Raw genomic sequence first — 23,079 nt, 5'->3', positions numbered from 1 at the left:
GGATATGAGGAAAAGCTTATTAAAGGGGCTTAGGTACATCCATATAGATGGCTTCCCCTGCCCTAGGTCTCAGGAGTTTGGAGGAACTGTGGTTTTTCCAGGCAGGAGGGCAGGGCTGGGCACAGCTCTGAGTGCTGCTGCAGCAGTGACCGCATTAGCTGATGCTCTGGTGGAGAGAATTAATTATCTGAGCAACAGCTAGGGGCAGGAGGGAGCGAGTGATTATGCACTCTCGTTTTCTGCCTCTAATTACTGTGTTCCAACCCCAGGCCCAGCTGATGCATTTCAGAGCTGTCTGAGCTGGCTGCTGCCCGGCGGCTTGACGTGCAGGATGCTGCCAGATGGAGTCAGCATGTTCAGGTGAGAAAGGCAGCGCAGGATGACAAACAGCCAAGCAAAAGCATGGTTAAAATACAGTGCGTTTGCTGTCTAATAAAATGATTAGCAGTTTGATAGATGAGCAAATCAGTTAGTATGGGGCAGAGAACACACCAAAGCCTGTCTGCCTGAAAGACAGGTACAAAAGAGGAGCTGTGTTTAACACGTACTGATAGAGTGGTAGGCTAGTCATCAACATGTCATGTTACTAACATCTGATACATGTCCAAGGCCCAAGGGCTGAGGCTCCATGATTCTGGAATCAGGGGCAGCTCTGCTGACTCAGAGGGTGGAAGAGGGGCCAGATGCTTCCTGCTTAAGGCAGGAAAGGTGGTGGTGTATCCCTCTATGTTAAGAAAGAATGTGAATGTACGGAAATTAATGAAGGTGATGATAGGGTTGAGAGCTTATGGGTCAGACTAGGAGCAAAGGCAAACAGGACTGATATTACTATGGAAGTCTGCTACAGGCCTGTATTAGTTGTTAATATACAGATGGTAGCAAATGTACAGAAGGAATAAGCAAAGGAAAACTCACCAATGGTGGTGCCTTGGCTGAAGAAGCTGGGACAGTCCTCACTGGAGAGCAATCTCCAAGAGATGCTGCTTCAGTGGGAGTCAGCCCTTAAATGAGGTCTCAGAGGGGATGGAGTCGAGCTCTACCCCTTCTGGGAGCACAGCTACATCACTCTCACCTGTGCTCCCACAGCTGACCCCATACTTGCCTCAGCTGATTAATCAGAGGTTCAGGCTGTGATTACCAATCTCCCATACAAGACCACCCAAACAAGATGAAGTGGTGGGCAAGACATTTTACAGACAGTTGGGTGAGGTCTCAAGGTCTTTCCCCCTTGTTCTTGTGGGGGACATCAACTTCTCAAACATCTGTTGGATTTATAATAGAGCAGATAGGGAACAGTCCTGGAGATTCCTGGAGTGTGTGGGAGATAGATAAATTCCTGATACAACTGGTGAAGGAGCCAACAAGGGGAAGCAAAATCCTTGACCTGCTGTTTGTTAACAGAGAAGGGTGGTTAGGGTGGTGTAGTTAGGTTGCGGTCAGATTCAATGATCTTTAAGGTCTTTTTCAACCTATGGAGTAAATGTATCAATTCTATGATACATTGGGGTTTGGACCAGTGAGAGATAGCATGGAGCTCTTTTGGTAGAATAGTCTGGAAATGATGTCTTCGAGGAGAAGGAACCAAAAACAGCAGAGCTCATTCACAAAAAGCATCTGATAGAATTTTTACTTAAGGGATTAGAAGAGTCTCCTATTATTTGAGATGGAAAAAACAAGAGGTACCATAGATGGAAGTGTTTGTCCAGTACTAATCAATGCAGACACTTAAGGAGATTGAAATTGCTGTAAAAGATTGCTTGGTGTCCAAGTGACAATTACACCCATGCTAATTTCTTGTGCTGTTTGGTTCAATCTATATGTCTGCACTTTAAAGGCTCATTTAGCACAAATGATCAGCGATCAGAAATAAAAATATCAAAAGAAATGTGTTGCGTATGTGTGTTTTTAACCAAGAGTGGCCCCACACAGTACATTAACTGCTGACGGGCAGGCTGTTTGCCTTGGCTTTGCCAGCACACAGATGGGAGAGGAACTGAACGTTTCCCATCATTACTCACCGCATTTTTTTGTGCTTTAATATTGATAAAGCTTGGTGGGATTTTTGGAAACAAACAAGCACATCCTACCTTCACTAGACCAAACCTAACCTCTCGTATGAACTGAATGCAGAAACCTTCCCAGTGGCTTTGCACAGAACAGCCCCAGCGTCTGACAGCCTACTGGAGACAAAAGCACTCTGCAGGATTAGCACAGCATAGGACTGTACCTGCGAGAGATAACACACATACCTACACAGACACAACTGTATGTGTATATGTATATATACATATATATATACACACACACACACGTACATTGATGTGGTACAAGTTCCTCGGGAAGACATTTCATACTTATTCATTAGTTTACTGTCCATTTGCCATTCTGAAACAAGAGCTGCTGAATTCAGGAAGCAGTACAAAGCAATAGGAGTCAATGCGCCAGGAGCAACCTGGGCTTTTCTGTGATTCCTTTCCCTGCAAATGTTCCCTTCACTCAGCTGCTGCATAATTTTTCTGCGCACAGCAATCAGCTGGGAAGTTTCAGCTCAGAGATAATTGCCACTGAAGTGGTGGGTGAAGTGATTCCTGGCACTGCATGCAACACCACTCCTTTCCACGAATCCTCCGTGCGTACATCACCGTCTCAGCACTGTGTCACAGTGTTAATGCTGGTGGTGGGATCTGTTCAAAAGCAAACCCGTGTACGTACTGCAGATGGAAGCAGCATAGCACTGGCCTGAATAAGAAGCAAAGCACACATGCTGGGGCATGCCATGGTGCTCAGCAGAAGGGACATACAGATACAGCAGGAGAGTGCTTTCAATCGTTCCTTCTAGTCATGTCAAAGAGAAAGATGCTGTTAAACCAGGGCAGGAGTTGCCCCTTTTCTCTAACATCTCTGCTTGCAAGCTCTGCTCGCAGAGACTTTGATGGATGCAGCACAGACAAGTCACGTGGAGCTGAGCACGTTTTACTCCAGCCCTCTGCTACTGACAATGAATCTTGGGCTCGGGAACAGAGCCCTCCGTCTGGAACCACAGTCCCAGACAGCTGAATGCTTTGGGAAGCTGACACGTGCCCAGGCTTGGGCAGCTGCCAGCTCTTTGATGCAGCAGAGGCTGCCTGCAAAGCATGTGGAGGAGGGAAGAGGTGGAGGAGCCCTTCATTTGGCTGCCAACTTCCAAAGCATTCACTTGCTCAGGAGGTTATGTGACAGCTGTGATTGAAGCGAGCGTGGGAGGAGGCAACTGCAGGAAAGGGAAGCTCTCGGGCTGGGTTTGGTTTTTCAAAATGAAAGCTGGAGGGGCACTTGCTGCAATGAGAACTCTGCTGCAGCCAGGCAACTCTATTATGGTGAATCCTTCTGTGAAGAGAACCACAGGAATGGCCTACTTTAATGCATGCAGAAGACAACTTACTGAGCCATTCAACAGACACCACATGTGCTGCACTGGGGAAGAAATCTGGATTCCAAGGCTCTTCTCAGTGCCAGCAGCCAGCCAGGTAGCAAAGAAAGAGCTGTGAACCCAGCTGGGACAACTAACACCTGTAAAAGCTTCTTCCTAGCCTCGGCAGGATAGGAATGGAACCCAACCTCCTGCTAAAGCAGGCCCCAGTCTTTAGCACAACCCAAAATCAGCTGAGGAAAGCCAGCCCTGCTGCTGCCTCTGAGAACAAGCACAGGAGAAGCACACCTGTGGCATTCTCTGCTCTTCCAACACCTCCATCTTCTGTGCAAAGGCAGCAGATACCTGTGAATGCAGAGCTGAATTTCTCTCAAATTTACAAGTAACAGAAAAGGGACAATTGCCTGTTTCCAAAATTAAGTTAGTACTGGATAAGAACGAAGCTTATGACAGCACATCTCCACCTACCAGACGCCAGCCCATAGAAAAGTGCTATGGCATGAGCCTATGGCACACTTCAGCAGTGTACTGTCAGCAAACAGGGGCAAAAATTCAGCTCCACTACTTCCACCAAAGCCTCAAGCTGTGATAACATGCAGAGTTTTTTAGGCGAGATGGAAAGTGGATGGAATGCCAGCAGTGCAGCCCAGCACTCTAAAAGTGCTCCCCAACACCGCAATCCATGCAGCCCCAAACCTGCACCTGCCAACTCACCCACCCTCCACACCACACGGATGGAGGGAGAGATTTCATACCTTCAATGGGTTTGGGTACAAAATGTGACGAGGGTTTGGTTTTTTTCACCCGGTTTCCCTTCATAATTTGACCTTCTTTATTGAGTCCCAGGAACCACGCTCGTCCGGATTCTTGCTGCCGGTACAGCGTGGAAGAATAAATAACGTAGTAGTTTTCAAAGACAGATTCCTTAAATTTGCACTCTGGTGTGAAAACATCCTGCAGTGAAAGAGAGACACAGAGAGAGAGAGAAAGAGAGAGGAAAAAGCGGTGGAAAGAATTAATCACTGATTTCCTAAATTAGGCATCTTTGAGGGATACAGGATGGTCACGCATTGAAGTCAGTTTAACAATAGAAAACAACAGGCATCAGCAACAGTACTCATCCAGAAGATTACCCAATGAAAGAGAACACTTGGTCTCCCTGACAGGGCAGAGCTGTGATTAACCAAACAACGCACAGTGAACAGGCTTGAAAAACATGCAGAAGTCAAGACTTTGTGTCCCAGCAAGCTTACAAACCCAGCCACTGCAATGCCCTTCTTTGTGAGACATACTGTGAAGTGTCTATGCTCTCCCATGTCTAATCTACAAGGACTTGGGCTGAAGTATTACACAAAAAAAAAAAAAGAACAGAGCTGAGAAGCAAAGAGGCAGCCTTACTGCTCACTGCTGCTCCCAGTGCATCCCACTGGTTTTGCTCTTACCTTCTGCATGATGGGCAAGAAATGTGCAATGGGCAGTGCCTAAAACAATGAGGCTTCTACAAATACTTACAGGCAAAAGGCAGCTTGCCAGGATCATGGAAGTGGATATGGAGAAACAGGAATACAAAAGCCACGTAACAAACTTACTTGTTTTCAGAAAGGGCTGGGAGAAATGCTGGCACAAAGCTTGAAAATGGTCTCATAAAGATGTACATTCAGACACAGAGAACTGGTCTGGTGCCTTGCCACGTTCTGAAAACTTCTCAAGATTTTTACAACTGGGAAATAATAACATTAAGCCTCTTTGAAAAGAGCTGGCTGCCCATGGGACTCTACCAGCAGGCTCCCAAATCTTCACTAAGACAGACATTGTTACTGGTCTGAGATGGGATTTTTTTTTTCCCCAGGCTTAAATGAAAGTTCATTCTAGCCAAGCAAATGAGTTTCTTAAAATGATGATATTCTTGCAAAAAAATCCATAACCAACCAACCAACCAAAAATAAAAAGCCAAAATAACACAACTCCCCCTCAAATTATGACAAATTAGCTTTTCTAAAGGAAAAAAAAACAAACACCAAAAAACATTATTAAAAAAATAATAATCTCATCTTGCAGGACCCAGACAAGGCATCTTAGAGCCTCCACTGAAGCCAGTGCTGCTCTAGGACAGTAATGCTTCCTTTCCATCCTCCCTAATGGAAAACCTATGACCAACAACTGAGCAACGCATCTGGAGTAATGCCACACATTTACTGCAGACCTCATTTTAAGAGTGAACATTTTGAACATTCAGCAACACTCAGGCATGTATTCCCCAGTGCTCTGGGGGGTTATATAAAGCGTTGTTGGCTTGACAATAAATCCTGTGTGCAGCGGACCTGTGGAGCAGAGCAGGCTTGAAACCACCAAAGATAAAGCACAGTAGAAAGCACAGAGCTGTGCTGCACATGCTAAGCTTGCATCAATCAGCACCATTAACATAAAAACACTTTCAGCCCAATGGTTCTCCAATAACTCCACCTCCTCCACCTCCCTGGGCAGCCTGTGCCAGTGCATCACCACTCTTACATAGAAGAAATTTCTCTTTAATATCCAACCTGAACCTTCCCTGGTGCAACTTGAGGCCATTCCTTCTTGACCTATCACCATTAATGTACCACTAAAGAAGCAAAATTATGTCATTTTTGAAGTGGACATTTTTAATGAAGACATAAAAAATAAAGCAGAAATATATAGTGATTTCCATTATCGCTTCATCTTTCCTGAAATGACACAAGCAAGTAAACCTTTTTGATTGTTTCTGTGAGTTGGCTGGTTGGTTCCTTACTCCCATAAATTAGCTGAAATGTGGCAATGCCATCAAAACACAGTTCTCTCCATTAGATGGGTTAAAGAAAACCCAGCAGAGTTCTAGTTAAATGACACCATTAGTATTCACTATTATTAATTTTCTTATTACATACAACATCCCGTTAGCAACAGCTGGTGTTTCACTGTGCCATGCAGGGACAAACACACACTGCAATGCAATTCCTTGTACAGACTTACTGACAACCCCTATGGTCTTCACAGAAAAGAGATGGGGCAGACAAGCAGCATTCAGGGCTCAACCTCTGCCAAGGGGATATTGCATTCATCCTTATGTTTTTCTTCATTAATACCTTCTTGGTGACCAACGTCTAGCCTCCAAAGTTTACAAGGCATGGCTATGTCATGTCACTTGGTTCCTTCCCATATCTCCTGCTTTGTGCCTCCCCATAATGAAAGGATCTCGGGATATTAATGGCAGAACCTATCTACAAGCTTTACTGTCAAAATTAATCGTGGCAATTATGTCAAATAAGGTGGAAACTGCTGGTTCAGTTATCTTGAGCTGAGAAGAGCTTGGAAGAAAGCAGAGTGTAGGTGAACAGGACAGACTTCACACTAACAGTTCTGAGCAGGAACTGCTGCATGGGCTGAAATCAGAGATAACTGAAGGAAGGTGGCTGGGAAAAACCACCAAATTATTGTCCAGATCCTTATGTTTGTTTTGGTTTTTAAGATTATTTCAGTGTTAGTTAGATGTGCTAAATGGGGAAACCCATCTAACAAAAGGTAAAAACAGCAAGGACATCCTCAGGCTGTCCCCTACAGCCTCTTCCAGAAGTAATGGTATAGATATGGTACTCTTGACTACATTATTTTGGGGGCAGAAAGTAAATAAATATGTTTATTTTTTTCACTGTTTGAAAGTGATTTGGAAGTGATTTGAGATGGAAGTGATTTGAAAAAGCAAATTTTTTTCTTTTTAATTGTTCAACTAAAAACCTGCATGAAATATTTGCAGAAGAAATGTTGGCAATTTACATGCAAAATGAATAGCATTTGCCTGCAACTTGCTTTCTGCATCTCAACCCAAACGCTTGAACAAGAGGCAATTCCACTAAGACAGAGTAATTAGAATTGCTTTGAAAAACAAACACAGATCTCATTTGTGCTAACTCCAGCTTGATTGGAAATTTCACAGTTTAGGAAATAAGTAAAATGGCATCTATCACACACAAAATTAGGGAGATCGTATTCAATGACCCTTTGAAACACAGAAAGGCGCTGAATGGATGTAACTGCATTTTGGGTTTTGTTCTTAGCGCAACAGACCTGCTCAAGGAGGGTGTAAGGTACCGTGGTTTGCTCCAACATCTATTTCTGTTTTAGAAAACCATGATGTTTAATTCATCCTTGACTCCAGTAGTGGCTCCTGCCGTCTGCAGATGGAAATGTAGACTTCTAGGCACAAACCATGCCAGAAGCAGGTAGTATTCTGGGAGTGCACAGCCACCCTTGGATATCTCAGCTCCTTCAAACTATGCTATCCCAGTGGTGTCACAGTTCTCGTACTGCTCCAAGGAAGAAGCAGCTCTTTATTCTCCCTTTTTCCTTTTTTTTTTTTTTTTTTTTTTTTTTTTTCTTGAACACTTCCTATTATTATAACCCAAAAGATAACAGCAAATATATACATCCACATGCAAACCCAATGACTTCATAAATTTAATTAGGGAAACAAGCAGCAATAAAAGAAAAAGCCCATTCTGCAAGTAGCTTGTGCTACAGTTTAGGAAGAGAATGTTAATGATGAATGCAGAAATACCTAACCAACACACTCCCAGAGTAACAGTTTCCCTTTTTTACAGCTCTCACGGGTTTCTTTTTTATGTTCTGCACAATTACGAGCCAGATCTTCAGATGGGATAGAAGCCCCCGACTGCACCAAAGCCTAATGTATGGAAAAGATTCCTTCCCACAGAACATTGCTCAGGATGTTTTCTGATGTTACTGTTTAGATTTGAGAGTTCAAATGCCATCAAAGTCAATCAATTAAAATATATTTTGCTCTCTACAACTCCATGAAAGGAGGTTGTAGGGAGGTGAGGGCTGGCCCATTCTCCAAGAAGAGGTGATGGCCTTAAGTTGCACCAGGGGAACTTCAGGTTGGATATTAGGAAAACTTTCCAAAAAGAATGGTGACGCACTGGCACAGGCCCAGGGATGTGGTGGAATCACTGTCCTTGGGGGTGTTCAAGAAATGTGGAAGTGTACTTACAGAGTCGATTTAATGGTAATATTAGTGGTAGGTGGACAGTTAGACTAGATGATCTTGAAGATCTATTCCAACCTTAATGATTCTACAATTCTACAGCTCTATGTTTATGTAATCATGGCACTGCTATCAACACTGCATTGTGGTTGTGGAGGTAGCCCATGGAACCCTTAGATTACTTCACTAAGTCTGCACAAGTAGTGCTCTGTAACAAGGGAGAGGATAGCACTGCAGCAGGGCACCTGTTTTCTGGGGTTTCTTAAAACCCACTCCATATTTCCCACTGACCTCATCCAGAGCAAGAGTTAAAACTTTGATGCCACAAGCACCAAGAAGCTCAGCACTGGTATCAATGCATACCAATCTGAGCAGATAAACAAAGACACTGGATTCCCACAGGCACTTGAGATCCCAGATGAAATGTCAACATCCAACTCCCATTTAAATCTCTGTCAATTCTTTGAATATCTGGGAGTTTGTGACCACAAACTTCATACCACAGCACTTTGTCCTGTAGGTCATGACATGTAGGTCCTGTCCACAGGATAAGCCCCACTAAAACTACAGCAGTACACTGCTCCATGTAGCTTACTCCATGGCCTAAGGTTGCCTCTGTCTGGAAATGCTTTAAAATAACTGTAGCTGAGCTCTCTCTTGGCATGTGATCAAGAACCGCAAAACTGCATCCAAACTTTACATCTCATCCCATTTTTGTCCAGATGGCAGGTGATATTCACTGTTCACACTCCACTTTTCCTCCCCCTTCAAGCTCCATAAGAGATTGGTGACAAGCTTTCCTGGTGGCCTTTTAGAAGTAGGAGAGAACAGATACATTTTAAAATAACAAGCTGCTACATGGAAGCACACAGCCCTGCTACAGAGTAGATACACTTGAGGAAACAATATGGTTATCTACAAGTATTCTGGCTCTTCTGAACCATCTGTGGGTCGGAGGGAGCACATTTTCATGCAAATACCCATCTATGCCAGTCTGAATCCCAGCTCTAACAGCTGGGAAGCAACATTAAATAGCAATCCAACTTTCCAATCCTTGAAAACCACAAGAAGGCAATTTACTCTTATTTTTGTGGGAAAACTCTGTGTCCAGGGTACATATATGTTGGCTTCACTTGAAACACCCCAGACCCACAACAGATTCTGCATGACATGCCAAGCTCCATCCTGCTCCAGCTGGATGGTTACCCAGATCAAAAAGGGTTTGAACAGATCCGCATGAGCTATAGTCTCAAATGTGAAAACCCTCTGAATTTTTGAGAGCTGAATTCAGACCCATGCATCCCACTATACCTCAGCATTGTGCTCTTCTGCTTTCAGTTCCTGGCCCGCTCACTGCACAGATATATTTTTACTAAATGCTTTATAAAGTTAAATATGCACAGATTCCCTGTACTGGCCTTTGGCGGCTGCTCATGCAATCCTGATAGGAACACGGCTTTCAATTTAATGAGTGCTGACAAGAACATAACTCAGAATGATTCTTCAAGCTGGGCTGCTCCCTGCCATGCCTCCCAGGAGAGCCTGGGTGAGAGAAGAGGCTCCAGGAGAAAGATCTGAGTACAGAGAACTGAGCAGCTCTGTGTACAGTGTTATCTGGGAAAGGCTGCATGCTGAGCAATGTGCAGATGGGACACATATGAAAAATGATACATTTTGCCTGATGCTATGCTTCTTGTTTTTGATGGACCCTAAATTTGACTTCGTGGTTGGATGAAATAACTTTTCATCATTTCTTTTCAAAATATTAGCTAGATTTGGATTTTAATTGATTGGTTTGTTCTCTGATCTTGGACCTTATTTCAAGCCAGAACTTTAAAGCCTTAACAGTGTGGAGCTGTTAAACGGTGATCACGGCACAGATCACTCACATGGCATGTAGCCCATCCAGTTCAGCATAATTCTTCTAGAAAAGTAACTGCTTCCCACAAGTGGGTTTTTTGGACAGCATTGGTGTCACATTCCTGGCAGCCTGGAGATCTGGTGAAACCCCAGAATCGTGTATCATCTAGGAATCCCATTCCATCTATTGTCTTCTCTGCGTTCTGCTTTTCTGACAAAGTGTCTGGAATTGATAACATTGCCATCAGCTCTGCTTTACTCCAAAGCAGTATCCAGAAATACATCTATGCATTCAAAGTTAACGATCATGAGACAAGATGGGACAAGATGAAGATATGGTAGTTGCATATAAGAAAAACAGACTTCCTAAATTAGCATCTCACTGTCTCATCTGCTAGTGCCCAAAATAACCATGAAGAAAAATAATAATGCAAGAACCCTAGAAGCACAGCCAGATGGGATGCTTTGAATCTCCCTGTGAGGCCAGAGTTTCCTGGCATCACTTTCAGCCTGGGCAGAGGACACGATAAGTTGACTTGTGTTCTTCGGTTACTTTTACAACATTGCTATTTTTACTACTCTTGATAATGATAACAATGATATACTAAACTACAATAATGATCATGCATTTTCCAACACAACACTATTTACTATTTTGTCCTGATATGAAGAAGAAGCCTCTCTGTGGAACACTAGTGGTAAGTATTAGATTTGTCATGTTATTATTTGTATTAAAACTATCCTGGAAGGCACAAACCACAGTAATAATGCTATGGACATTCAATAAAAACACCTTCACCAAGGCAGAAGAAAGGGAAGACCTTTTTGTTTTCTACATTTTCTGTGCAGAGGTCCAGAACACTGGAAGACCAAGTGGCTTGCTGAGCCTTCTGTAAAACATGAAGTGTCAGGGTTAGCTGAGAAACTTATTTCCCCCGGGTTCCAGTTCATTTTCTTAAGCAAAGGTCCTTTCTTTCTGACATAAATGAAGTAATACAGCTATAACAACATGAGAGAGAAGGAGATCACAGTGAGCCCCAGCCCTTGTCAAGTAGACTCTGCAGACTCAAACAAGCCATGCTTGCCCTCACCCCAGAAGCACAGCCGGACACTGAGCACAGGTCTGAAGAAAGGAGAAGGCTTTAGCACAATTTTCTGTCTACTTCATTTTTTGAAGTAACACGTCATGTGGGCAGGAGATAAGAGGACTTGCCAAGGAGCTCGCCAGGCCTATTACAACTGTAAGCTGGTGATGTACTGAGATAGCTGGTGATGTACTGAGATAGCCTCTTTGCTTCGACTCTTAAATTCAAACCATGGGCTGTGGTGGAAGCACACCATCACGGACACACTCCCTATCTTCTCTAATGCTGAGGAGATCTTCCCTGCATTAAACCAATTTCAGAGCTGTCACGACCAGAGCTGGAAATTCAATTTCTTTGCTGCTAAAAGTTCCATCCTGAAAAGAAGCAGTGCTAGATGATTAATATTTTGACAGCATGCTGACAGGTTGGCTACTACTGGTCAATTAACCATAAGCCCTATGGTCTAAAGGCATCAGCTGAGGCTAGGGTAAGCTGGTGTTGGATAGGCTGCATCCCACAACCAAAAAGAAACATTATGAAGTGTGAATATTCATGTGGAGTTTGCCTCCCCCACGTTACAGCTGCTGTGGTGCCTACACAGAGAAAAGGAAAGGTTTGTGGCATATTCTTGGGTTGGGGCCAGTTCTGCTGCCCACAAGAAGGACTGAGAGGAACCCACCAAGGCTTCCAAGCCTGTCTCTCAGCATGGTTTCTGATTATCAAGCCAGCCAAATAAAAGGCCAAGCTGCTTCCCTAAAAACTACCAGGTTTACCCTCTCTGCCCTGCCCCTGCTGGGGGCTGCTCTATCTGGAACCAAGCGAAGCATGTGTCTAATGCTTCAAATCCCTCTGCTCATCATCCAGCACAGCCCATCTGGGATACATCTACAAAGGCAGAGAAGTTTCAGGAATGTTTCTGTTGGGTCTCAGTATTGTTTACTGCAATTGGAAACAATCTGTTGGCCAACACCTACCCTGTCAGCGAGGCATTGACTTTTAAGTTCTGACAGCAGGTTCTTCTGCTGGTCCTGAGTCCTCCAGACTCTGTGTCCTTGAGCCTGAGACTTTGGGCTACTGCCTCATCTAAAATTCTTTAAACTGCTCATTGTGTATGAAGAGCCTGTCTTTGACTGCATGCAACAAAAGGGATATTCAGCCTGAGGAATGAATGAGACTCAGCTCCTAAGAACATTTTTGGGTGAGAGAGGAGAAAGGAAGTGTTTGGCACAAAATGCAGACAGCCCTTTGTTCGTTTATTTCCTGGGAATTTAGAAAATCAGCCAACTCTGCTGCGATAGAAATCCTATCCATATATTGACCACACTATCTCTGCTTAGCCTGAAAGAGCTGACAAATCTCACAGCCTATAACAGCTTTACAGAGAAGGCCAGGCTTACTTATACCTTGAATAGATTTCCACGATATGTATGTACTGACAGCCTGACTTACTTTTTTTTGCTGTTACTTTAATTTTGATGTGAAATAACCCGTGGACAATGCAGACACATTTTGAATGGACCCAAACTATGCCACAGCTTAGATCAGACTGTTCCACTGCAGGCAGCCAAGTGACCCATTGCAGCTGACTCTTTGCTTCCCAGGAATCAGACAGATGGAAGTATATCATCAGGGATTTTGCAGCAGTGGCTGTAGTGAATTTTTTCACTCTGTTGAACAATTTGCTAGAGAACTCAGACTGGCTTTGGCATCCGATTCTGTTCAGAAGCCAACTAATGACTGCAACTTCCAATCTAAGATAATATAGTCACTCTAGAGAGAGTAATATAATACAGCAATTCTATTTGGCACAATGCACAGTAAAGCAGGAGATAATTTTACCCTGTTTCTAATATATAGAAGACTCTGAAACTGTCTTCAAATTATATGACCCAAAACACATCAACAAAGCAACCTAGAATTAAAAATTGGTGTATCTCATTCATAGCTGCGCAGCTCACGATCTCAGGGAATCCAGGATTACTCTACATCACTGTGTGCAGCTGACTTCAGTTGACATACTCTGAGTCTACAATGCAGGACCAAATGGGTAGAGTGAAACTGCTGGTGGTGTGGACTGTTTGGCAATTGCACTGTTCACATTTCAGGATGGGCTCAGCTGCCTGTCTCCCACCACCCCAGACAGACCCAACATCTGGCACATTAGAAGCATTCCTGGGGTTACCCTTCAGTTTGGCATCATCCAAAAGGAATCCAGTCTGCACTCTGTGAGGTGAACCGAAGAGTGGCATGTGAGTGTAATTGGAGGATTTGCTCTACATGTGCACTCCTTGTCTATTCAAAACACTAAGCCTTCCAAAAAGCACTTCCCACCAACATCCATTACAAGAAGGAACCATGTTAGCAGTAGTAAGAAGTTATTTGTTGAGTCTGTCTATTTGAATCTCAGTACACTGCTTGCAGAAAACCAGGAGTTGACCATACATCATTCTTGGATCCTTCACAGATCTGAAATTGCTTCTCTTAGTGTGATAAGTTTTAAGGAAATCAATCTGGTTGATGTGTTCTAACGAACACATTAGGAAGGGAAGGAAAGCTCAGGGCTTTCCTGACTGTATCGCTGGAGAAGGAACAAGCCACCATCTGCTTTCTTCTGTGCTAGTCCAGAGCACAGGAAAAAAACAAGACAGAAGAGAAACCATTTGTTCAGTGACATAACATTCCTTTCTCGATATCCACAATATTTCATAGTTTTCATGTTTTCACTGATGCTAAGTCCTGAATCATTAACGCAGCAACAAGAGCAGAAATGGATCTTCTACGAAGCACTAAAGCTGGACTACACATTCTGTTTAAGGAATAAACACTGATTCATGAATGTTTCAATTAAAATGGATATGATCGCTTTCATAACAAGGGAAATGAAGGAGAAGATTAGAAGTCCTATGGGAACGTAATGACTGCTGCCTGGAGCAAAAGACACAAAGATAACCTGAAATCCCAAGGTGTCTGACTTCACCAATAGCTGAGACCTCATGCAAGCAAAATGATTAAGCAAAACTATTATCTAACAATGTACTCATACTAATGGACCTGAACAGTCGCCTATGCCTCTACAGTCCCTAGTGCTGGGCTCAGCAACAGACATGCAGTGTTCCACACTGTTCTAAACTGTCACCCCTGGCAACAAACAATGTGGCCACAAGCCACTGTCAGCATAGTTCTTGAACTTGAAACAACACGAAACCATTTGGAAGGTGAAAACCTGTGATGCAGAAATTCAATCAAAAAGTGAAAGAATGCTTTTAGAATCACTGGTTTTACACGACCACAGCTCTACTAACCCAACTGAAGCATATCAGCACATTGCTAAAATGCTCAGAAATACATGCAAGAAGCCTGTGCACTTGGAATACACAGAAAGTGACGGCACCATTGGGATCGTTTTACTTGGAAAAGGGCAGTAAAAAAAATACGAGGCATGGGAGGCACAAAAGAAAAATAATGAGAGCTGTGAAATTTTACTTTTTAAGTCAGTCATAAAAAATAAGCTTTCAAGTGACAAGGATGCTTTCAGAAGTCTGCTTTCTAAATTTAACTTTGATATTGAAAAGTCTCGGCTTTTGTTCTTTTTGTTCTTTTTTTCTTCGTTAGTGTAAACTTGATATATAGAAAAAAAAAAGCACGAGGCGTGATAATGCTGGTGCTACACATTTTCAAAAGCCGCTTTTTTAGCTTTAGCCTCTTCAGAAGGTGCAGATAACATTCATATAGATACAAAGCCATCGCAAAAGGACTGTTCCTTAAGAGCAGAGCTGGCTGCAGGGTTTAATATGATGGGAACTGAGATTCATAATCAACGGCATTCATATTAATAGCCATTAAGTTATTTATTCCTATCAGGCTCTGGAAGCCTGTAGGAACACTAGGTTGTTCTGAAAGGCTCAACTCTCAAAAACTTTGTTATGTGCCTTATTTCAGTTACTATTTCATAACCTCCTGATTTCTTGCATTCATGGTGCAAGGCTTTTCCAGAAGCCCACTGCCACATGCTGTCTCTGAGTGCTGGACTAGATGATCTCAATGATCTTTTCCAATCTTAATAATTCTATGATACTCTATAAAAGCACAAAGCAGCCCTCACACCTTCCCTGCGAGGAACAATCATCAGGGCCATGAAAAAAACCACAACCTGTGATGCAAAAGATGCCAACAAAGTGGTATTTCACCCTAAAAAGACTCCAGTCTTTTCCCCTACATGAATCCTGAGCCCTACTGCTGACCTTGGGCTGTTTAATTACCTCCATAACCAAATTACGCTGTAGCAGAATGTAATTATGCAATCACATAATGAACTATGGTTTTGCTTTTGGTCTTGTATGCAAAGCCACCTTTGAAGAGGGCAATAAAAAGGATGATTATTATGAAAGGCCAAGCCAGTGCCATGTATCAATTACACAGGGACAAAACTGCTAGCAGCCCCAATTCATCTGTGATCACTGGGGGGTATTGCTAGACTCATGTGGGCAATTTGGTGGATCAGGAACACGGTAATTCCTTAATTCCACAAGTAAGCGTGGTGGTGCCAAGTGATGCCTTTTAGCAGAGCCCCTGGGTACTTCTAGGAACAGAGGAAGCTCCACTTCAGTGTGCATGTAAGGGACATGGAAAAAAGAGGCTGGCTGCATCCTTGGATCTGTCACAGTCAGATCATGGATTTTCTGAACCACAGCCCAATGCTTTCAGCATAAAGAAGTGTTCAGGGCAGTTTGGAAAGGCACAGTCATACCAGCATCGCATCGCCACATTGCTATGGCCTGTCCCTTCTGTCTGACTCCAGCAGAAGCATCATCAATGAAAGGGAATCATGAAGTTGTTAAGCAGCAATGCTGAACACAGACACGTCAAAAAGCCCTGAAAGGTCCATGGAAATGAATTCCCTATCATCAGCAGCAGCTTCTCTCCTTGCAAAGATAAATAGCTTTTTATGCATGCAGTATATGTTTTAGCATGTACTCTACAGCTGACAATGTTCAGCCTCCAGTGTAACTTGTCAAAACCTGATATGCCTTCCCTTAATCAATGTGGCAAGCTCCTCAACACCATGTGCTTCAAGCAGTGGGCTGTTGTCCCTGCAGGCAAGAGAGCAAAGTGAGCTGTCATTCTTGCTGCTGTAATTCCACGCATGCATCTTCCAGCCAAACAGAGCTGGATGCAGCTCACAGCTTCACCAGCATCACCCCTCCAAGCTGTGGCTCCTCAAAAGGCCCTGAGCCAAAGCACTGCCCCATCCTTTGGTGAAGTGTGAAGAAAGGTGAGAGAAAGAGATGATGAGCAATGTGGGATGGCTGCAGTGTATCAAGGGATCAAGGGCCCTTCCTCAACCCAGTTCTAATTGGGCTGTTTCACACTGCTCATCCTGAGCTGAATAGGATGAAGATCTTTTTGGCCACATCCAAGCCCGAATCACTCATAAAGCAAATTCCCCCTGCACTAGTTGTTCCACACCTCTATGCAGTGCTGAGGCAAAGTACGAATCTGGGCAGACAGTAACCAGCACATTGTAGGGTTAGGAATATTTGTGCTCAGATGTCCAGGGGAATTGCTGAAACCAGACAATTTGTGAAAATCTGAGCACCACAGAGCAGCTGGGAACACCTGAGGTGCGGCTGAGATCCCTCAGCTCCGGGAGCCATTTGAAAGCTATAGAAGTGTGCACTCAGGACAGGGCACTGGGGAGATGTGTCTGCATTCACAGCTCATGCATAACAACTGCACTGACTGCACTTTCAGGAGAAATATGCTAGGGACAGCAGGGAAGCACGGTGATTTCATCTTCATCATATCCAACAATATCCCTTTCAGGGATGACCTTGCAGGGTCTCATTGCTTAGGGCTGTTTGGACTGGGAAAAGGGAATGTGCCCCCTCCCATGCTTTTCAAGACACCACTTAGCTCTAAAACCTGTCTCTAAACCACGTGTCTCTTTGGAGTCTCACAATATGGGTAATGCCACATCACAGCAACTCCTTCCTCTTCCTTCCACTCATAACTTGCATAATCTTTTTCCAGTTTCTCCTTCACTACTCCCTTGCACTTTATTTCAGCACCGCAAACTTCTGTTTCTTTCTGATCCACATTTTACACAAATAAGACTTCTCAGATACTCAGCTGCTGTGCTGGGTCCTTCAGACACAAATCACACTACGCCATGATCTAAAAACACTTAGACGTAATAACAGAATCACAGAAGACATTAATAATCCTGACAATCATACTGGATTAAGTACAGGTGCTTATGTTCATAAGTTACTTACAGGCTGGCTTCCTAACATACTCTGCCCCAACTTCATTAGATTGTAAGAAACACCTTCTCTTTGGCCAATTACATCATGAATGACAACACAAAGAAATGTGAGACAGGAAAAGAGCTTTTCAGTCTAATGAGAAAGAGACGTACTGTTCTTCCAGGGTAAACTCTGTGGGCATGATGGAGCAGGAAAGGAACAGAACCAAGGTCATCAGCAACATCTTCTTCCAACGCAGATAGCCTCAGCAGCAGATATACACAAAGGTTGCTCTGAAAGTAATGCCTTCTATTCATTTCCATGGAAATGCAACAGCTAGGGAGAGCACTGTAAGACTATTTGATAGAGCAAATTCTCTGCCACAAAACACTATTTTTCAGCTTAGCCTCTGCCACCAGCTATGCATTTTCACCAACAATGAAAACAGCACATCATTGTACAGTTTGACCATTGTACGTAGCCATCTAGAACACAGCTTGCCTTTCACACTGCTGTTGCCATTGCTGAAACATACCATCCACCCTTTGCTGTGCTCGCATCCATTGTATGGCCTCAATAAACAATCACAGACATTGAAGAATGTCAGGGGGTGCAATTTCTTTCATATGGAGGAACTCTATACACATTGGCATCATACACACTTCCATGTCAGACGTCATATTATCAGATGCCCCTCTGCTGTCTTCTCTCACACAGCAACAAAACTTAAGGGAACACTGGTGGGAAGGTTCAATCTCAGCTGTCATACCACCACCATCTCTGCTTCTGATGATGTGGGCCAACATAATAAAATAGGATAATGCTTTCAGAGCAGCCCTTGTATATGTGGTGTGTCTTAGCACATCAGTACTGTACAGGAAGCACTGCTGAGCGCAACACATGCTGCATTTTATGTACATTCTAACATATAAGATGACATCTGCACATGTGCAGTCCTGGATGCATCCTCAGCAATGGCCCAACCTCTCTTTTTTTGCCTTCGGGCAGCTTTGGGTGTGTGAAAGGAGTGTCCTGTCCCACTGCCACACTTCTGCAGCCAGGAACCTCCTGGTCTACCCTCCACCTCCTTCACACCCTCACAACAGCCGGTAAGTGGTAAAGATATGTGGCTCCTGCCCAAACACAGTTTATTGCTGTTGCTGTCAACTCACTCTGTTGAAAAGAATCCAAATGGCAACAGTGAGAATCCTCAGCCAAACAGGTTAATTTCCATGAAAAAGCTGTTTTCAAGGGAGAAAAGAGTTAGAGGCAATATGCAGTGACTGACAGCCAGGAGCAACCACAGTCAGAAATTCAGACCCTGTGTGTATTTGCTGGGACAAATACAGGACAGAGGCACATTTTAAACAGACGCTCTTTGCACTGACAGCAACTTTGGTGTCAGCAGGTTATATGGTTTGTGCTTTTCAGGTTCAATTTTATCCAAATTCATATACTCCTGAAGAGAACAAAAGCATCGCTGCCATTTTGTCCATCTGCAAGGATTTCATAGCAATGTTTGTCTCCTCATTCCTTGGGGTCACAGAAACCAGGGACCAGGAATGAACAACTCAAAAGTGGTCCCTCCTGCAGAAAGTACTTAGGGCAATGGATTTCAGTGTCTGGTGATGCAACATAGAGATATTAAAAAACCACTGATGGTATTAAACTAACCAGGGGCACCCTGATTGTCCCTGTGTTGGAAGGATGTATTAAAGAGCTCATCAAATTCTGAACACTCACCATAACCTGATGGTGTTTAAATGGAGCTGCAACCATCTTGGTGTTATGTGAAGACACCAGAGGTTGTTCTTGGAAGGCCTCTACTTCTGCCAGGGACAGGGTAGTTTGTGGCTGACAGCAGGATTTCCCCACTGTTCTATCAGTACAAGCATAGGAATTAATTGCAAGTTTCTGTACTTTCAAAGAAGACTATTCAGAGATAGATAAAACTTTACTGATCTCCCCTGACCTTGAAGATCCCTCGACAAAACTTTCCTCTGTATTTTAAATGCTGTTTCTATATTATTGATGAACCCTTCAGTCACATCTAGTGAAAATCCTTCAGACATTCAGAATATCGGAGATTGGCTATTTGGACAGGTGACAAGCCCATTTCTGCTAAGCCAATATTTTTCATATCAAGAGTCACCAAGCGATGGCAATAAGAGTGAAACAAGATAGAGCTGGAGATATCATCCTGGCTCCCAGCTGATTTCCTGAGTGTCCTGCCAGCCAGAGTGTGCTTTTGTGCTTGATTAATTTATATTGTGAGTTTCTGAAAACAAAAAGTGTAACACTCAGCTTCTAATCAGAGCGTAAAGGTCCTGCAACTGATCAGCAGGCAGTGAACGCTCAGCTGCACTGTGAGATACTCATTCTTCTGAGATCTTCTGCCAATAATGATATTTTCACTGTGCGGCACTTTAAACTGAGACAAATAACCTCAGCAATAGGACAAATAGCCTCCCACAGCTGTGACTCCCATGTAATGTGGGGACCTCTGTGCTGGTCTTTCCAGCACACAGATTCACACCAAGGTTGGAAAAGACCTCTAAGATCATCTACTCCAACTGCCAAGCCATCACCACTATGCCAACTAACCCACGTCTCTCACTGCCACACTGTATGGGAAGCTGTTGATCACAGCCTGAACCTCTAACTAACCACCTGGTGCAAGCATTGAGTCGGCTGTGGGAGCACAGGCGAAGGCAATTCACCTATGATACCGGAAGGGCTCCACCTCTCCCAGATCTCATTTAAGGACTGACTACCACTAAGGCAGGATCCCTTTCTCTGGAGATCGCTCCTTTGTGGAGTTTACTGTGAGCCTTCAATGTTGGTGAGTATTTTTCACAGATTATCTTTCTATCATGACAATCTTTCATATGAAACATCTGTTTAACCTCTGTTTACCTACTGACTGTATAACTGTACAATTATATAACTATACACACACATACTGAAGTTTCCATATGAATTTGCTTGGATGGACCTTCCCCCCATCCTGCATCTTCTAGGCTCTCTGAGCACTGTGAAAATACAAAGCAGTGGCTAACAGAAATAGTTACTACTAAATGGTTTCTTGCTACATTACTCTTTGTATAGACTCCCACTTTACCAAAGGGCCACCTTTTTCTAATGCATGTGTGCAGGCTCAGTAAGCTGTGGAAGTACGACTTTATTACCATGGATTTACCTCAAAGGGTAAAACTGAGCCAAAAATCAATTTGGGTTTGCTGACAAAAAGCAAAATGCTAATACTGGTGTTAGAGAATCAAAATGTCACTCCTTAGCACCTGCATGAATATTAATCATCTCATTTTTTACATAATATTTTCCTTCCTCTGCTCTGCAGCTACTTTGCAGAGCAGCTCATAGTCTTCTAAGCTTGGCCTGGAACCAATTCATGCCATTTTCTCTGTCAGGTGTGCCTTCAGGTCTGGAGGTGAGAGCCCCTTGGCATTAAAATTAATTGATTTTGAATGGTTCCGTGAATTTTGTCATCAGCTCAGTAATAAGCCCCAGCTTTAATGGTTTCAGATCTGCATATGTAATAACACAGTGGATGGTCACAAGAGGAAATCTGACCCTGGATTTTTTGGACCTGAAAGCATCAGTCTTTCCCACTTTAATTAAAATCACAGACAGACTATCCCTGAGTACAGTACATCCTTGGATGTCCATTTCCCAAGACAGATATTTAGCAGTTTCTACATGTAGTTTGTGAACCTAATAAGGCTATGAAACCATTCTGGCAGCTTAGCTCCCATGGAGTGTCAAAGGGAATTAGGCACCTAAGTAATTTTAAGCACATTTGTAAATCCCACACAGCTTCTGTAAGCACCTTTCCACATCCTAATACTACTGGAAACCTGTATTGAAAAGCAGATGGAGTAAAACAATGATTACAAACTGTAAGTAATCTAACTTGGTACTGTTAAAGACTTAGAAGTGACTAAGGTGTATTAAATATATATAGGGCTCATTAATAACAGCATATGGGATAAGGTGTATTTTACAAAAATGATATAGCAAGCAAAACCTTGCATGCAGAAGCGATCAGGATTACTATCCTGGTCCAAAACTATGCAAAAGTTTTCAGCTTGACCTCAGCAGACAACAGAACATCCATCTTGTATCTGCAGCTCCTTTTTGCCTGATTCTGACTGCCCAGCAGCTCTTCAGCACAGCATTAAACCTGGCTGGGCTCGCTCTCACTGTCTGAACTCATTCAAGGGGAAATGCACTTCTGTGATTAACTGGGGTTATTAACAGTGCTCAATGGCTTGTAATGTCACTGGTAATCAAACAGGTCTCCAAAAAATGAAAGAAGAGGAATTCAGTTAGAATATAAAGGCTACCCACAGCTCTCCACACCAGGTCAGTGATGTGCCGATACCTACAGCTAGCATATGCAAAAATTAATTCAGCGTCTGCAGGTGTACAGATGAGGACAGAATAGGATTCTAGAAGTCTTTGCTCCAAAGACATTCTCAAGCAGCCAGGTCTTACTTTAATGTGAAAATGATCGATGCATACAAATCATGAACTTTAGGGACAGGAAGCATCACTAGAAACCTTGAAATACCTGCTTCAAGGCAGGAAGAAATAAACCAAAACCAACTCTTACAGATGTTAGCCTAGCATAGTTAGATGTATTGTGGTCATTTAAGACTACTTGATCCAGAGCTTTACTAGCTGGAGAAGTTCTTCCTTCCCTTGTTGCTGAGAGTTAAACCTGCTGCTTTTTGCCCTTGCTCTGATGGACATACAGAACAACTGCCAGAAACCATCCTAAAAACAATTTCTGTTTGTTAATCCTGCTTCATCTGCCATTCTTCATGTTCCAGTTCTGTGTTGTATGTAATTTTCTCTCTTCTAAAAAGAGAAAAAAAACAACAAGGAAACACTCCCCATCCTTCCAATTTTCCTCTGGCCTTTCTAGTTGTCCCATGGTTCTCCTAAAGCACAGTGCCCAAAAGTGGCTCCAGTCCTTCACCCAAGGAGCACAGTAACAATGCCTTCCCTATGGCATCCACTTAGAGCCAGAACGAAGGGTGCCTTTTTCATAAGCTTCCCATTCATTCTTGACTCGTGTTCAATTTGCTGTCTGCTGTAAGCTCCTGTTCCTTTCCTGCAGTGTTGCTGCCTTTGATATTTTTTTATTCTCTATCTGCGCACTTAAGTTTTCTTTGTAGAGCATTAACTCATGAGAAACTCATCTTTACTGGATTCTACTGTATTGATTTTCAGTACTTCTCCAATGTATCAAGTTAATACTTGAATTCTGACCTTATATTCCAAAGTGAATCCCAATTTGGTACAACTTGCACATTTTTCTATGAGTACAGTCTCCAATCACTTTCACTGTTAATATAAACATTGGCTTGAACCAGGCTCAAGACCGACTCCCCAGAGCACGTTTCACATTCGACTGCAATGCACTTTGAGGTCAGT

The 23,079-nt window shown here is 43.2% G+C and overlaps 1 protein-coding gene across 4 annotated transcripts in view; it reads right to left on the bottom strand.

Annotated features, from left to right (window-relative positions):
• The window catches only part of FGF12 (fibroblast growth factor 12), a 187,212-nt gene that overhangs the window by 3,641 nt on the left and 160,492 nt on the right, over positions 1–23,079 (bottom strand). For all 4 annotated transcript variants that reach the window (XM_072344959.1, XM_072344960.1, XM_072344958.1 and 1 more), the window contains one exon: positions 4,165–4,363. In XM_072344959.1, the coding sequence (XP_072201060.1) occupies positions 4,165–4,363 (199 nt within the window). The remainder of the gene's footprint in view (positions 1–4,164; positions 4,364–23,079) is intronic.

Source organism: Excalfactoria chinensis, chromosome 9 (assembly GCF_039878825.1).
Source record: "Excalfactoria chinensis isolate bCotChi1 chromosome 9, bCotChi1.hap2, whole genome shotgun sequence".
Taxonomy (NCBI): domain Eukaryota; kingdom Metazoa; phylum Chordata; class Aves; order Galliformes; family Phasianidae; genus Excalfactoria; species Excalfactoria chinensis.
This window is presented reverse-complemented; position numbering and strand designations above follow the sequence as displayed.